Source organism: Crocodylus siamensis, chromosome 10 (genome assembly GCF_052110815.1).
Source record: "Crocodylus siamensis isolate JL-2025a chromosome 10, ASM5211081v1, whole genome shotgun sequence".
NCBI lineage: Eukaryota > Metazoa > Chordata > Crocodylia > Crocodylidae > Crocodylus > Crocodylus siamensis.
The window spans coordinates 3,391,159-3,407,604 of NC_143404.1; the positions used below are offsets into that span (position 1 = coordinate 3,391,159).

The window sequence follows — 16,446 nt, forward strand, 5'->3', positions numbered from 1 at the left end:
CAATAGCCATTGCCTTCCTGGGGCGATGCCAGCAGAGGAACTGCGGATGGGCAGCGAGGAGCAGAGGGAGAGGTGCTTGCATCTCAGGACTAGCATGCAAACCTGCGATGGTGGCTCATGCAGGCTGCGAATGAGCCTCGAGTCCTGAGCTGCAAAAATAGCCCCGCCAGGCTTCTTTTCTCTGCCGCTGCATCCGTCGGCTGGCATGGCTGTGCATCTGCAGTGCTGGTGCCTCCCCTGGCTTGGTGCAGAGGGGGAGAAAGGAGGACTGCAAGGCTGCTATGAGAAGCCCTGCCAGGATGGTCATGCTGCTGAAGGGTCCACAGAGCTACCTCCAACACCACCGCAAAGCATGGAGGAGTTGGCGTGTGAACAGCTATCGTGCCCATAGGTAAGTGGATCCCAGGCCTACAACCCCTTGCAAATCAGTCTGTCTGGCTAGTTATGCCTTGCTCCTCTCTGGGGGTACATGTGGGGCTGAAGTTAGGGACCATATTGTCTCCACACGTGACCAAACCTGAGCTGGAGCTGCAGGGGGAAAAGGGCTTCCTGGCAGCCCTGCACCTGCCCGTGGCGATCTCTGAACCGCCGTCCCGCTCCAAGCGGACGGAGGGCTTTGTGCGAGGCCTGACACGACTGATCACACAGCTCTAAAGAGCAAACCGGGTTGGACCCCAAATGCCTGATTACGAGTCCTAACTGGAACAAATAAAAGATCCTAGAGCAGTTTTTATTATGCAACCGGAGGGCTCCTGCATCTAAATTGCACTCCAAACCTCAGTAACCTGGAATTGTAATTAGAGAGCTGGCAATCAGCACAGGTATATGGGCGCTTCTGCCAGCCTGTAAGTTAAGTGCTGGTTCGCTAAGCCCTTGACATGACGGGATGCTGCACGGGGACAGCTCCGGGAGGCTTCCCATCTTGGGATGAACCCGGAGTGGGTAACTTCAGTTCCAGGACCTGGGGCTTTCTCTTCTCACTTTTAAGCCCCTCTGCTGAGGTTGCCAAGTGAGACGAGACAGGCTTTTCCAGGAATGAGACTGTGGTCACCCACCCATGCGTTGGGGGTTGCAAAAAAGCTAAGAGACAGTGATGACACGGGGTCTGCGTCTGCCTAAGCTGCCCCAGGTTAGCAATCTTTCAAGGCTTCTAGTCCCTTGATGTCTCTGTTTGACAGGCTCATCCCTATTCAAGGCCCCACTGGGACACGAGCAAGGAGGGGTTCACACCCAGCCCTGAATTAAAGTCATGCACCTCACTGATTCCCGGCAGCAGCCGGCGGCCTTGACCAACGCAGAAAACTCCCCAGAACGCAGACAGGCCCGCGGCTAAATCCAGCCTGGTCCATGCCCTGAACTCCGGGGTGAGAAGGCAGCTCACGTGCTGGGGAAGGCTGCAAATACCATCCTGCTCTGCAGAGCAGCACAGCTCCAGCTCCTATGATGCTCCTCCCTTAGCCAAGCAGAGCTGCGATTTAAGCTTCCTTCGGTAGTTCATTAAAGACATTAATCACCTCCTGTACAAAGGCAGTTCCCAACTCCCTGCAGACCAGCCCTGTTTCTCAGCCGCAGCTCCTCTCGGCAGCCTGGCCCCGCGCTTCGCTGACACAGGCAGAGCTGCGGAGCAGTGCTCTCCTTTCCTCCCCGGGTGTCCCCCGGCGTGCTTTCCCCAGCGCCACAGCCAGCGTTAACATCCCTGGCCCGTCTCCTCCTCGACCTTGGGCAATACATCAAGTCTACTAATGCAGGAGCATTACGGTGCCTGCCAGGTCCCTGCGAGCACGGGGCTGTGTTGGCAGGTGCTTCTCTCCCAGTTTGCAGGTGGGAGGGTTGCCATTTCCTGCATGGAAAAGCAGCAGAGCTGGGACTAGCAGAGGCAGGGTAGCAGCAGCGGTGCTGGGTTGAGAGAAAGGGGCTACTTCCCCCCGGAAAGCCCCTCCAAGACTATTAGTAAAGATACTCAGGGCTTTCCTCCATGCCAAGTGGTGACATTGGGTAGGATATGGGGTTCCCTTTGCATTTGCCGTGGTGTCTAGGATTGCAATGCTAGGGGCCACTTATCTGCCCATGGGTGTTTGCCTCTGATGGACAGGAGTGCTCTCCCAAGACCCCGCTCCGAACCACGTTGCAGGAAGCTGGCTACATCCCTGGGGAAACTCATCCTGATTTACCTTGGCTGGATGGGAGCACCGAGCAGAGTCCCGCTGGCTCCCTCACCTGTTCCCATTCCCTCCAAAGCAAACCGAGCGTACACCCAGGAGACACGTGCACATCTCTGCGCGCTCCCTGAACCAGCTGGTCTTTGCAGAGAGATGCTGGAAGAGCTCTACTTCCAGCAAGGCCCGCAAGTGATCCTTCTGCGCTGTGTTAGTGCCACGCAGATGGGAAACAAATGGGGACATCAGGTGGCAGATTAACAGGAAGACCACCGAGTTGGATGTCTTTTGTTCAGGGATGCTTTGCCCAAGCGCAAGAGCAGCAAGTTGATCCCTGCTCCAAGTGAGATCATGGCAGATTCCCTGACAAGTTTTTATAGATAGATCTTGGTCCTTCATCCCTCCACCTTTCATCTCTTCCTCCTCCGTCTCCATTACCACAATCTGATGACGTGAACTCAGGTCCATGAAAGCTTGCGCTCCATAGCTGGATCTTAGTCTATAAAGGCGCATGTCTATCCTGCCCGCTGAACGACTTTAGACTGATATGGTGAACTGCCCCTCTCCATTACCATAGAGCCAGGACTTCTTATTAAATAAAAAGCAAGAGCCAAGAGTTTTTTGAATCTCCCCACAGCCTCTCCCCCATATGCAACAGTCCTTCTCTACATTGCTCTACTCCACCAAATGAAAGAAATAGGAAGTGGAAGGGCCCTCCAAGGAGTAAGACCACTCTGCTACTTGCTGCCGTGTTGCTTCTTGCTGTCACATCCTGAAAAGAGATCCATCAGGTTTGTGCAACATAAAAAAAAGCAGCTCTTTTTTTTTTTTTTTTAAGCTTCAACTCTGGATGTACTTTATGTAAGGGTTTCAGTGCAAATGGCTTTCTGGGGGGAAGGTTACCGAGGGGAATTAATGAAGAAACAATGCTTTTTAAAATGTACCCGGGAGGGATTAAATGGGAACTGCTATTAAAGGGCAGTAAGAGCAAATCAAGTGAGAGTGGTATCTTGCGGGCTAATGACTAATTGGCTCAGCATAAGAACAAGGCGAGAGGGTGCAATGTGGTGTTATTAACAGCCTGCTGCATGATTTCGAAGCTCTCGGACGTGGAAGCATGGAAGGCGGCTAATGGCCGGATTCGGACGCTGCATAGCGCTTCGGTCTGCAAGGAGCCTCGCTGGCTTGCCGAGCGTCGGCTCACGGTGCCTTCGAGGCACCAGGCCCTGCGAGCAAGAGGGGCGAGAAGGGTGGCCCTTTGCAACTATAGGCCTGCTCCCAGGCTGAGGGATGCCATCCGCCTCTGCTCGGATGCAATGAAAGGCGTGTTTGTGCCTTACCTTCGCTGCCGGCAAGTTTGCACCCGCACCTTCACTGCTGAAACCAAAAGCAAGTTTGCACCTGTCCCTACACTGCCAGCGGGGCAGAGAGGTCCGAGAGCGTGAAGATGCCACCTCCCTCTGGCTTCACGTCGCTCAGCTCAGGCGCTGGAAGGAAACCGAGGCTCTTTCCATCTCTACCACCACCGACCTCTTGCATTTGGGTCTCCCATCCCCAAGGTTAAGTTATAAAAATGCCCGTTGGATCTGGGGGCAGCGAAAGAAGCTCCTCTATTTCTTAAGGACCCGCTAGGATTTCACTACGTGTCTGCGAAACAGGCCAAAAGCAAGCTCTGCGCCTGCATGACTTGATAGGGTCTCTCTGACCTGGAAAAGCTTGCATCGGCGATTTCGGAGAGAGGGAGAGGTGGGCAGTGACTGGCAGCCGCCGCTGTAACCGAGCATCCAACTGCGCTCCGTCTGGAGCCTCATCGCAACACGCTGCCTGGCTAGCCCCGACTCCTCCATGTGCTCCTCTGCTGTCACAGACGAGTCGCTCGCATCCTTCCCAGAGGAGAGGCTAGTTTTGCAGGTGTGAAATTTTGCACCCCCCTCCCCTTCTCCTTCCATGAGTCTTCTTCATCCTGGCTGGCACACGAGATCTGCTCAGCTCCCCTGGCATCTCTCCTATTGCCCGCGAGGAAAAAAAAATGCTGCCACTCTGAAAATAAATCACCCTGCTATCTTTCGAGGCAGGTAAAAAAATCAAAAAACAAACCTGGTTCCAGAAAACCTTTGTCCTTGGCAAATAGCAGTTGGGTAGCACCTGCATCCTCCTGCGACTGCAAGAAGGACTCTCCCAGATGTATCCCGGGTTAAGCGGCCCCTTGCAAAATAACTTTACTATGCAGCACAATGTGAAATGGCTAGGTTGGACTTGCCGTGCCTCTTCTTCCCTGGTGGATTTTGCTCAGTGCAAACATGGAGAAGTGTGCAGGAGACACCAAGTCGTTGGAGAAGCACCATCCATGCTGCCTGAGGAAGATCATTCGAACCCACTGGGAAGACAGATGCACCAATATTAGCGCCCTCTCGCAAGCAAACATAATGAGCATCGAGGCGATGATCGCCTGGCATCAGCTTGGCTGGGCCGGACACATCCTTTGGATGTCCGCGTCCTGAAGCGAGTCTCGTTCTCCCAGCTCAGTCAAGGCGCACGCTCAAGAGAAGGGCAGAGAAAGCGCTTCAAGGACGCCCTCGAGGCCAACTTGAAAACAATGCAACGTTGACATCAATTCATAGGAAACTATTGCCCAGGACCGCCCCACACGGAGGAAGAGTTTGCTGCGGGGATCTCAGGACTTGGAAACCTCACGACGACAGAGGATGGAACAAGTGGGAGCGGCAGAAACGGCGTGCCACGAACCGAACCAAGACACCAGAGCCACCCACCCTGCACGGAAACACGTGCCCCAGCAATCCCAGGTCAGCCTTAATCTTCAGACCCACGGATTAGACAGCCATGGAAGACCATCATCCTCGACTGCAAGGGCAAACTAGATCCCTTGCCACCACACGGCCAAGCACTGTAAGGGCATCTGGGCAGCCAGCCTGGCTCCGCAGGTCATGCGTCTGCTCCTTAGCACGGAGCAAATTTACCCTGGGTTTTAATCTATAGTAAATTGCTTCCTAGCAATCATGTTATGTGCCAGCACCAATGATTGTGTGAGCTGGAAGGCAGCCGCCCCCCCACCGAAAGATCCTGGAAAACTTGCATTCAGGTTAGTTCGGAAGCCATTCTTTCTAGGTCTCGTGAGAGATGCACCCTCGCGCCTCCCACTTGTGTTTGCATCTCTCTGCAAGGTGGCAGCCCCTTGCTGAACACCCCTTAGTACTTTATACGTATAAAACTGTGGGGTCAATGCTGCGCGATGCCCAGCACCCTCATCCCTGATAGATCCTGTTGTGACTGGCAGCTCCACGAGCCACAGGAGGTGGTCCTAGCTGCACCAGGACTTCGTTTCCAACTAAATCAGAGATGTAGCTTCTTGCAGTACCTATATATGGCACGCACTAGATAGCACTGGATCATTATGTGGCAGTTGCCTTAAATCATGCTAAACAGGTGTACCTAACATGCCAGGTCATACAGAAAGACATCCCTTATGGGACTGGTATGGCATCCCAGAAACAAACCAACCAAGCGAAAAACAAAACAAAACACACGAAACACTTGCACAGCACTACAGGTAAGGGCTCACCGGGATTGAAGAAGTGGAATTGCAAAATTGCTTTTTAATTGATTGCTGCCAGAATAATTACGGTGGCCCCCTTCCCTGAAATGGAGGCCACCGTGCGGGTGTGTGTCAACAAAGAGGGTTTCTTAATTCAACATACAATAATTGTTTAATTAAATCCAATTTAGATCCTCATTTGAGAGCATTAAAATGTGCGCCTATGACTTCCTGTCTCGAGAAAGTAATTGGAGAGATGAGGAGGGAGGTGCAGAAGAACTGTATCTCTACAGCGAAGCAGGCAGGGGATTCACAGGAGAGCAGGGGGGAGACAGCGAGAGAGAAATCATTTGTTTCCAGTTCAACTTTTAAATATTATTACTGCTATCAAATATTGATGAGCACATAACCAAGCAGCACAGATCCCTTCCTCACAGCTTTTGGTACACAGCTTTGACAAGCAGCCACGCTCGTTCCCTTTTTCTACCCGTTTTAATATTTATGATGGAATTAATTATTAGCACGATTAATCTTACAGCAGCACCCAAAGATCCTACTCTGGGTGGGGAGGGGTCCCTTGTTCCGGGATCTGTAGGCAAACAGGGAACATCTACCTGTGCAATTAATGCACACAAGTAAACTCCAGTGCTTATCGCGCCGGGGTTTATTCATGCACAGCACTTATGGAGCCTGGTCGGAGCAACCTGGACTGGCAGGGGACCCAGGGGGTCAGCCTGCCAGCCCAGGGCTGCTCCGACCGGGCTCCACGTGCTGCGGCGGGGCTGGTGGGGGCACGAGGTTGCTTCAGCTTGGGGCTAGTTGGCGCCGAGACAGTTTGAATTAAGTACCTGCAGCTCAAGCCACTAGTGTCCTCTGTGGCTCAGCACCAAGAGCCCCCTTCCCTCCCCGCCAGTGAGCTACATATGCTGGAAACAGATCCTGGTGCATGCAGACTGGGGGCAAACTCCTCACCAACCCCTCTGCCAGGGCGCTTCAACCCCAGGCAGCAGCCCCTTTTGTACGGCCGGCTCCCCACCTCGGCTAGGAAATTGCAGCCGTGTTCATAGATTCATAGACTGAAAGGCCAGAAAGGATCTTGGAAAATCATCAGGTCCAAGCCGGAAATGTTGTTCCGGGCTGCCACTTTGCACCCAAACTGCAGCACCTCCTGCCTCCTTGGTCCCCACCTGAGCAGATGCGGACGACCCATCACAGCACCAAGTACCCGGTGAGTTTTGCAAGGTTCAGAGACCACCAAACCCACTTCCAATTATGACCCGAGCCAGGACCGGAGAGTACATCCCTGAACACGACCCAAAAGTTGTCCAGCTTCTTGCCTCCCTCCATCCCTGTTGCTATCACTCTTTTGCCTCGACCTTGTTCTGGGACCTGCTTCTGCGGGTGGGTGGGTGGGTTGTAACATTTCGATTTCCTCTGAGCAACTAATGCTACGCTCCGAGAGACAGAAATACGTGACCTCTTCCAAGCTGAGCTAACATTACAGCGGCAGCCTGTCTAGTCTCATAAACCCTTCGCTAGGGGACTAGGTAACGCATCTAAACACCAGGCAAAGGCATCTGATGCGACCACGGGGAAGGGGCCAGTTGATTGTTTCCACATACGAGCATTGTCATTGAACTGTAAGGTGATTAATGAGGATCCTGTGTCACATTTACTGGGCATTTTCCAAATCTTCTAAGACTTAGAGGAATCTTTTCATTTATTTTTCTTGCGGGTCATCAATGTCATTTCTGTTTCCTCACACGCACATTAGATTAGATTAGATTAGTGACACTCGCACACATACATTATGTAGGAGGGTTGTATCCTTGGGGCTTTTAGCTAACCAAAGAGAAATATTCAATATTACTGGGCAATACCACCAATTCCAAGATCAGATGCGTTGGAAATACCAATAGCATCGCTGCACAGTAGTATTGCTGCAACAAGTTGCATCACTTTGACAGTCTACCTGACTTATCACCTGGATGGATGTTTAATCGCCGTTCTCAAGCCAGCATCGTCACTGATGGCAAGGCTTTGTGCATCCCTTTGGCTGCTTTCATTTCATTATCATCTGCTAGGCAGCTGCAGGTGACCAGAGAGAGTGCATCCCACTCCCCGGATGATATCTACCTTTTGCAAGCTGTCCTGTTGCACCGAGCACTGTCGTCTAGCTACAGCTCGCTGCTCCCTAACCCAGCCGCATGCTTCTGCAGCCACCGTCTGCTCTTAATACCAGATTTCCATTAGACTGAGGCTGCTGCAGCCACGGCCACCAGGATGCAGACACCTGTAGCCGGCTGGATCCTCGCTTTGCTTGCCACAGGGCTGGGATCCGGGCAGCCAAACCACCACGGTTGTGCTCAGCCCGGCTACCCCGGACAACGTTCGGGGATGCAGGTAGCTCCAACAGCAGAATATGCTGCGTCTCCATGGGAACAAAGCAACCCTGTCTGCATTTGGCAACACTTGCATCCTCTTCTCGATGGGCAGGGACCACCGAGGAAGCAGGGCCTTCATCCCGCAGAAATCAAGGGGTGAAGTCTGAGCCTTGGCACTCGGGGGAGGAATTTGCCATTGGGCTGGGGAGGGGATAACTCCCTGCAGGAACCCGACGCCCGATTTTGGAGCATCCAAAAGGACCAGGCTTTTGAGCACTTGCTCTTCCTTCTCCAAGGCTAGGAAGGTGGAGTACCCCCCTCTCCCCAGGCCTACCAAACAGCTGCTTTCGATAGCCTTGGAGAACAGAACAGGGGAAGCTTTTAATTAAAAAAAAAAAAAATTGAAGAGCAAGTGAAGACGGGCTGTTGGAGGGCTCTGCGTGCCTTGATCTAGGACAAGGTGTCCTACATAAAACTTAAATATAACACGGTGCTTGAGAAGCTTCTCCTCCCTATGGGAGGCCGCCTGCTTCCAATCAGCTGTTGCGAGCCCACCTCTCCCTCCTGCCCGCATGACGGAGGTTGCCGTAAGCGCGAGCGCTCTCCTGGTCCCGCTGCCATCACGGATGTCTGTGGAGTCGCAGCCCCCCGTGACAGGCGTCCGGAGGGGCAGGTGCGCCGGCTTTGACAAGACGACCTGCCTTTCGGATCAGGCTCCCCAGCACCTGCCAAGTCACCTGCGACCGGGTCGGAAGCGGGAGGCCGTCTCGCATGGGATGCCCCCTCCTCGGAGAGGCACCAGAAGGGCCTGTCCTAACCTTGTCTAGTTTCTTCTGCCAAGAAAACATCATTCAAATGACCTGGAATAGTTTCCCTGGCTTGATGAAATCCTACTAGTTGGCAAAGCAGAGGGATATTAAGGGGAATAGAAAATCTTTACAGACATCATTAGCTACTACAGTGTAAGAGTGGCCAGATCGTTACTCGTCTCTCTTTTCTCCTAGTGCTCACTAAAGGACTCCATGAATCCGAATCCCTGCAGTTTACAAAACCTCATAGAGAAACACCTCCCTCCTCTGAAGAAATACCTTGTATAGTCTCACACCCTCTACCCGGGCTGTTTTTCAGGAAGACTTTTTTTTCCTCTGTGCATTTCTTTACAGAGAGAACGGTTTATCTCCATCCCAGTCTGGCCCTCTGCATGACTCAACTGCAAAGAGGGTGTTTTGGAGAATCAAAAGGATGCTACAGATGTAAGCCCATGCGCATCCACCTGGATTCACATAAGGAAGGGGTCTTCCATCCCTTTTGTGCCTATAGCCAGTTCCCAAATGCATGCACACCTATGCCTGCACAGGGACATACACACAGGGACACGCGCACATGCATGCACACACAGGGACATACACACATGCATGCGCGCACAGGGACATACACACATGCACACACACACAGGGACATATGCACATGCACGCATACACAGGGACATACACACATGCACACACGCACAGGGACACACACACATACACGCACGCACAGGGACACACACACATACACGCACGCACAGGGACATATGCCCATGCACACACGCACAGAATAAAAGCACTTTGCATAACACTGGATCCAATTAAAGGATGCTTCAGGGCAGTGTTTCTCAACCTGCAGGCTGTGACCCAAAAATGGCTTGCAAGAATATATAAAAGGCTCGCAAACAAACTTTAAAAATGGATTGACAAACTTTACAAATGGGGAGAAACGTGGGAAACTTGTGGCTTTTCCCTTGCAGGCTGGCCGAGTTCCCACCTGCAAGGGGCTGCTTGTGACCCCCTGGCCCCACACACTGCGGGGCTGTCGGGGAAAGCGGGTCGGGATTGAGGGGCACTGGGTTGGGACTGGCCACCAATGTTTACGAGTGGGTCCTGGTATAAAAAAGGTTGAGGACCACTGCTTTAGGGGCTCCAGCCCTTCTCGCAAGGCCCTGTGCCTCTCATCACAAAAAAAGGAGCCTCATAGCATGCTCTCTGCAAACCACGGCATCTTCCAGTCCCTTTTATGGGGCTTCGTTATCATTGTTGCTAGTCCTAACATCATCCAATGCTGTATTCTGGATGCTCCCATCTCTACTACAGAACAAGATGCTGCCCCATGGGCTGCGGCGTGCTTTCGCCGTGCGCCACGGAGCCCTCGAACAGCCCCGCAGAGATGACGCCCGCTCCTGAAACACTTGCCTGACTATTCGCTGCAGCAGGACTTGAAACCAGAGCCCTTGCCTTTTGCACACTGCCTGAGGCACTCTGTTTTAGATCCAGCCTCGATACACCCATCAAACTACCCTCTATAGAGGTGCGCTGCTTACAGCCGAAATGGCTGGAGGAAGACGGGTCCACGTGAAACGATGCTTTCCAAAGTCCTAGGTGAGGGGGGATCTTTGCTGTATGTCTGGGTCACAACAAATAAGGGTGTCAGGGCCGCAAGAAAACCTTGACATGAGACGAGCGGGAGGGGTTCAGGGAACCAAAAGGAGGAACTGAAAGGCTTTTATACGCACTTTAAAATCATCAAAGGAGAAACTAGAAGACATCTCGTGAACACCTGCAGAGTTCCCTCGCTCAAGCCTCCAAACAAATCAAAAGGAATTACAAATCCCCTGCACACGGTTTCTTTGCACGGGCTTGGACGGAGAAATTTCAAGTTTGGGGCAAGGGCTCCTGTGCCCGGCAGATGAAGCCCGTGCAGGAGGACAGGAACAAAGGAAAGAGAAAGAGAGAGAGGACGAGAGAGGAGGGCCAGAAAGCCCTGACTTACAGGTGTATGTCATCTCAAAGCTGTCGCTGATGTTCACAATGTCGATCTGGGGGAGCAGCTTGGGGGGTTCTGTGAGCTGAGACAGTGCAAACCGAAAAGCCGCATGCTCCTGGGACTGCTGATTAGGAAATAATCCCCCTGCGGAGAAAAAAACAAGACAAAGCAAAGGCCTGAGAGGTGTTCACGCTGCAAGGCGCTGCGTTGCCATCGTTCCCCGGGGGGAAGCAGCTGCTGCCCGGCTCGACGAATGCCACCAAACGTCGCGACGGGGAGACGCCCGGCACAAGCCGCGCGCTGGGCATCTTTGTTGGGTGGGCATTACGTGATCTGCACAACACAGCCGTGCCGGCCCAACGGCCCCCCTCGGCATGGCAGTCCTAAGGGAGGGGGTGAACCACGGGGGTGCCTACATAGCTCCAAGGGATGGACCCAGACATGCCTCCGCGCTGCTGTCTTTGAGGAGGAACAGTAACTTTTGTGCCCTCTCCAGCGAGGCCAGCAGCAGATGCAGGCCCGGTCCTGACGTTCCCCTCCTTACTCAGCCGGGGGGGCGAGTTTGCTCCATTTAAAAGGAAAGGGATGAACCCACGGGAGGCCACGCACTAGGACCTGGCCCTCGGTGAATGGCATTTAGGGGCCGGGAGGAAAAGGAGGCCCAAAGATTGCTGTCTCGGGCACCTGCTGCCAGCACGGAGGAAGTTTGCTGCAGGGAAACCCGCGTCACTCCGAACAGGTGACAGCGGAGAAAATTAGCCAGACCAATCAAAGCCTCGGCCTTGATGGCGCTTGCACCAGGTGCACGCTCCAGCCCCAGAATTGCAGCGCAAGGGGGCAAGGGAGCAAATCCAAGAGCAGGGCCATGCTGGATCCCACATCCCATGTCCTGCCTTGGACCGTGGGCAGAGAGAAAGGCACAAGGAACCTGGAAGTGGCCAGTAATGGCACAGCCTAGTCCAGGTTTCCTGCTGACCTCCATGCCCCGAAGCATGAGCATGTCCACCCTCTGCTCGTGCCACACCGGTTGCTACAGGTCTGAATTTCCGTATGCGGAAAGGCAGGACGCTCGCCCCCATTTTGCAGGTGGGGAAATGAAGCACAAAGGGACTCGGCGGCTCCATTCACTCCAACTCTCGCCCGCCATTCGCTCAGGGAAAAAAAAAACAGATAAAAACATCAGCCACCGCACCGAGATCTGCCCATTGGCAGGAACAGCACTTTGCACGTTTTCAACCCAGATTACGTCTCCCGCAAGTGTGGAGGGGGCATCTGTGCACCCGAACTCCCTGCCTAAGCGTTGCTGCCTCAAGGGAAAGCCGGTCTCTCGGTTCACCTCTTTAAATAAATGGGAATGCACTCGGGAGGCGAGAGTTGGGCCGGGGGAGGGGAGGCAAGCAGCATCAACAGCAATAAAAGCATCGCTTGTGCTCCTGGACGGAGGCAGGAGTTCGGTGGCTTAGCAAAAGGATTGCCATTGCAAAGAGGGGGACAGAAAGGGACCCTGTTGCTGCTCATGATACGGGACCCTGAACCAGGGGGTACCGTGGCACCGAAGTGACACCACTGGGGAGGGAAAGGGTGAAATAAAGGGGTCATTGCTGAGCATAAGGGAAAGGCACCGGATGGAAAGAGAGCCCTGAAAGCAACGGCTTCCTAGACTAGTTCTGCCCCCATTCCCACAGTTACAGCACACAGTGTTCGTGGTCCTTCCCCACCTTGCACCTGCAGCCAGGGGAAACCTTGCACAATGGGTATATATTGCAACAGGGGCTTCCCAGTGACCCCCCCCACCCAAGCCCCCACTCCTTGTCCTCTCCTGAGCTTGCAACAAAGCACCCATCTGCTTTATCATCACCATCATCATCATCCTTTGCACCCTCCATTTCAGATGCACTTTTTCTGTTGTTCAGGCATTTATTCCCTCCCGAAGGAATCGATCCGCCTCTGTGGCGACGAGCCCATCGGAAGCCGCCGTGGCTCTACGGCCAGCCCAGCCCGTCCAGCCCGTTACGCGGACCCACAGCCTTTCTTTGCACGCCAGAGGAACGAAGGGGTCAGATGCCACCCCCCCGGTGACCCTTTCTGCTCGCCCGAGGAAGTCGTTCGCATCTCCAACTCACCTATCTGGATGTTGTTGGGGAAATTGGCCCCTAACACCGTCCCTAGGAAACCGGTGCAGAAGAAAGCAAAAATGTGCTGCATATTCCCTTTTGCATTGGCGAAAAAGAAGCCCAGTTCCAAGCATAGATTTGGATTTCTCCCTCTGGTCTCTCTCTGTCCGCGCCTCCCTTCTGCTATGCCTTCGGTGCTGTGCGTCTCCCTCTCCCGGAATCCAGCGCCTCGTCTGCTGCTTAACACCAACTGACAGCAGGATTAACTGAGCGCCGAGAGAAAGAAAGGGAAAGCGCTCTTCATGCATAGCCCACCCCCTGTCTCTCCCTCTCTCTCACATGCACACACTGTGCACTTCCCACATGCTAATTTGCCTCGCCTCCATACAGCTCCAGAGCTGGACTCCAGCCCCCACCATCACCCACCTCCCCCCGCCACCCTTTTTGGTGTCCCCTGCTTTGTCTTTCAGGGCGATTCATGCGTATCCCTAAATCACCCTTCCTCCCGCCCTCCTTTCACAGCCTGACCCACAGAGGAGCTGTGCAGATGTTCGGTGGGTGGTGAGACTCCTCCAGAGGAAGGTCTCGGATCAATGTCTTCCTGACCGGGATGCTTAGGGTCTCGGGAGCCGGCGGTCGGCTTGCTACCTATCAGGCACAAACAACCCAGACCGCAGAAGAGGGGCAGGTAGCAGAGGTGCTGAAGGATGAAATGGGGCTTTTCTTCCTCTTTCCAATACTTGCCCCCCTGCCCACTGGTAACCTGCTCTCCCTAGTTCAATCTGGACCAATGCATTTTATTCCTGAAGGAATTCATGCAAGCCCAGTCAGATGATGATACTATCAAAGCTAGGAGGGTACTTTGACCTGAATAATTATCTGAGCCTTTTAATTTTTTTTTGGCAGCGATTCTATGGAGATTTCAAGCTATTTTACCTTTAATAGCCTTAATAGCCTGTTTCTCTCTCTCTCTCTCACACACACTCACTTTGGTTCAATTTGGGATTCAGGAACATTGAGGGCAGAGGCACATCTCTTGCCAGTGACAGCCCATGAGCACCATGGTGAGGACAAAAGCATTGTTTGATTATCATTAATTCACTCGGGGTTGCATCTACAGGCCTTTGATTGAGGCCAGGGATCCATGGTGCTAAGAGCTGTTCAGGTATATCTAGCCAGGACAGTTTGCAACCCTAATAGACAAGAGAGGTTCAAGGTGAAAGGAAAAACAGATATCAAGGCAAAGTGACTTGTCCAAGGTTAAACAGTGAGTCGGTAGCAGAGCTGGAACCCAAGCATCCCCTAGCTCCCACTGCCTCAGCGAGCATGATAAAAAGAGCTGAAGAGGGGTGGGTGGGGAGGAGGGACTCATCATCAGACAAAAACTGAGGTCTCTTCCTGGTGAAGGACATAAGTGAAACAGGTTTGACACTTTTTCATCCGGGAAGAAGGATGAAGATGGCGAATGTGCGAGTGGATCTCAGGGTGTCCCGACACCCCGACAGACGGGACGGAGGCTGGTGGATGCACCCCTGGCTGGGACACAGCACTGGGAAGAGTGCTGGCACATGAAGTGGAGGATCGGAAGACCGGAAAAGCTGATTTCTCGTCCTTCGCAGAAGACAGAGCTGGAAAAGGCTTATGATCTCACATGGGATAAAGGCTGTCACTAGACAAAGCGACCCCACGCATGGGCAGTGAAGCTGAAAACTTCCCACTCTGCTTCCACACCGAGCTCGTGCCACTGCGGACTACGAACTGAATCTAGAAACTGAGGGTTGGATGCGACCAAAGGACACCACATCTAGTCCAACCCCCTGCTCCAAGCAGGACCAGCACCAACTACATCAGCCCACGGCTTGGTCTACCTGGGTCTTCAAGACCTCCAAGGATGGAGACTCCACCACCCCTCTGGGTAACCTGCTCCAGAGCCACCCTCCTAGTGAGAAAGATTTTCCTAATATCCAACCTCAACTTCCCTTGCTGCAACTTGAGCCCATTGCTCCTTCTGTCATCTGCTGCCACTGAGACCAGCCCAGCCCCATTCTTGTTGCAGGCCCCGGCGGGGAGCTGAAGGCTGCTATTCAATCCCCTCTCCATCTCCTTTTCTGCAAACAACTTCAGCCCAGGTCCCTCAGCCTCTCCTCACCAGTCCTGCCCCCCAGCCCCACAAACATTTTCATTGCCCTCCACTGGACTCTCTCCAACTTATCCACATCCTTTCTGTAGCGGTGGGGGGCAAAACTAGATGCAGGACTGTCCCCAGGGAGCAGGTAGGGCACAAGGCAGCTCCACAGACCCTCCATAGCTGCTCCTTAGGTGGGTGCAAGAACAGCAGCGGCTCCGACGTGATGGTCAGCAGCGATGGAGTCGTGTAGTCTTGGGCACAGAGGCAATACAGCAGCACATTGCCAAGCTCCTACGTTGAGTCCTCTGGAGCATGGAGACCCTCCACGTGCTCCTTTCTGGGATGATCTCTAAAAACGCTGTTCCAGCACATGCATTTCTCCCAGAAGCACACAGAAGTCAGCGTTATGATGATAAGATGCCTTTCACATTCCTGCTTGTGCCAAAGTATGTGGCAAGCAAGTGGTGAGGGTGCCGATCGGAGAGCAGCTCCATTAGCAGCCATGGCTGCGATGAAATATTCAGGGCACACAATGCGTTGGGCACGGGACCTTGCCTGAATGAGATCTTGTTCAGGGCACAAGGGATCTTAACAGGGCTTTTGCTAGAAAAGCATCTTTCAGCCGTCTGGTGGGCAACACGGTGCAGACTATCCACCCGTAGGTCCCCAAGATGATGGCAGAGTATGCCAAGCACTTTGGCATTGCTCTGGAAAAGCAGAGATTTCACCAGGCGATGGGTCCCGCTGCTTTCAATGGGATCAAGGGAAGGCTTCAATGCTGAAGCACTTGCTCTGATGCTTTGCTGGACAAAGGATAGAGTTTGCAGGATAGAGGCCCTTGTAGGCTCATCCCAGGACAGAGCAGAAGGAAAATGCATCTGTCAACCTAAAAGTGCTGCACTGCCCTTAAGGGGCTGTCAAGCAGTCCTCTTCTCCCCAACATCTTTTTCTTCTCTGCATTGAGGAGATATCTCCCTGAACTTGGGCATTTTGGCACAGGGCATCAGTGCAGATGTGGTGGACAGCTGCAGGCAGCCAGAAAAGATGCGTACTCTGCTTGCACCTATAACTAATTTCCATTTGCAGCTGACTGGCACCACCTTGATCTAATTTTCAGCTGTTTTTCTTGTACGGTTTAAAGTGCCGCCTCTTGGAGGCTGAGATTATGTCCTGAAAGGTTTTGTGGATTTCTGCTTCCAAGCCAACATCTAACAGAAAATCCTCTATTTATGAGCTGAAAGAGCAGGGAGGTTGCCTGCCTTCCGAATGCCCTAACGGGAAACAATCATGGTAGCAGCACCCGTAATACTAC

General features: G+C 53.2%; 1 protein-coding gene across 3 annotated transcripts in view; it reads right to left on the reverse strand.

Moving 5' to 3' along the window:
- GRIA1 (glutamate ionotropic receptor AMPA type subunit 1) overlaps nucleotides 1-13,303 on the reverse strand; it is a 142,207-nt gene extending 128,904 nt beyond the window's left edge. For 2 of the 3 annotated variants that reach the window (XM_090020896.1, XM_090020897.1), the window contains exons 1-2: nucleotides 13,016-13,302; nucleotides 10,899-11,036 (exon numbers count right to left, since the gene is read on the reverse strand). In XM_090020896.1, coding sequence (XP_089877022.1) covers nucleotides 10,899-11,036; nucleotides 13,016-13,097 — 220 coding nt within the window. In that variant the 5' untranslated portion in view covers nucleotides 13,098-13,302. Of the gene's footprint in view, nucleotides 1-10,898; nucleotides 11,037-13,015 lie in introns of all 3 variants that reach the window. The other variant, XM_090020898.1, reaches the window with a different exon arrangement.
- Nucleotides 13,304-16,446: the final 3,143 nt, after the last annotated feature.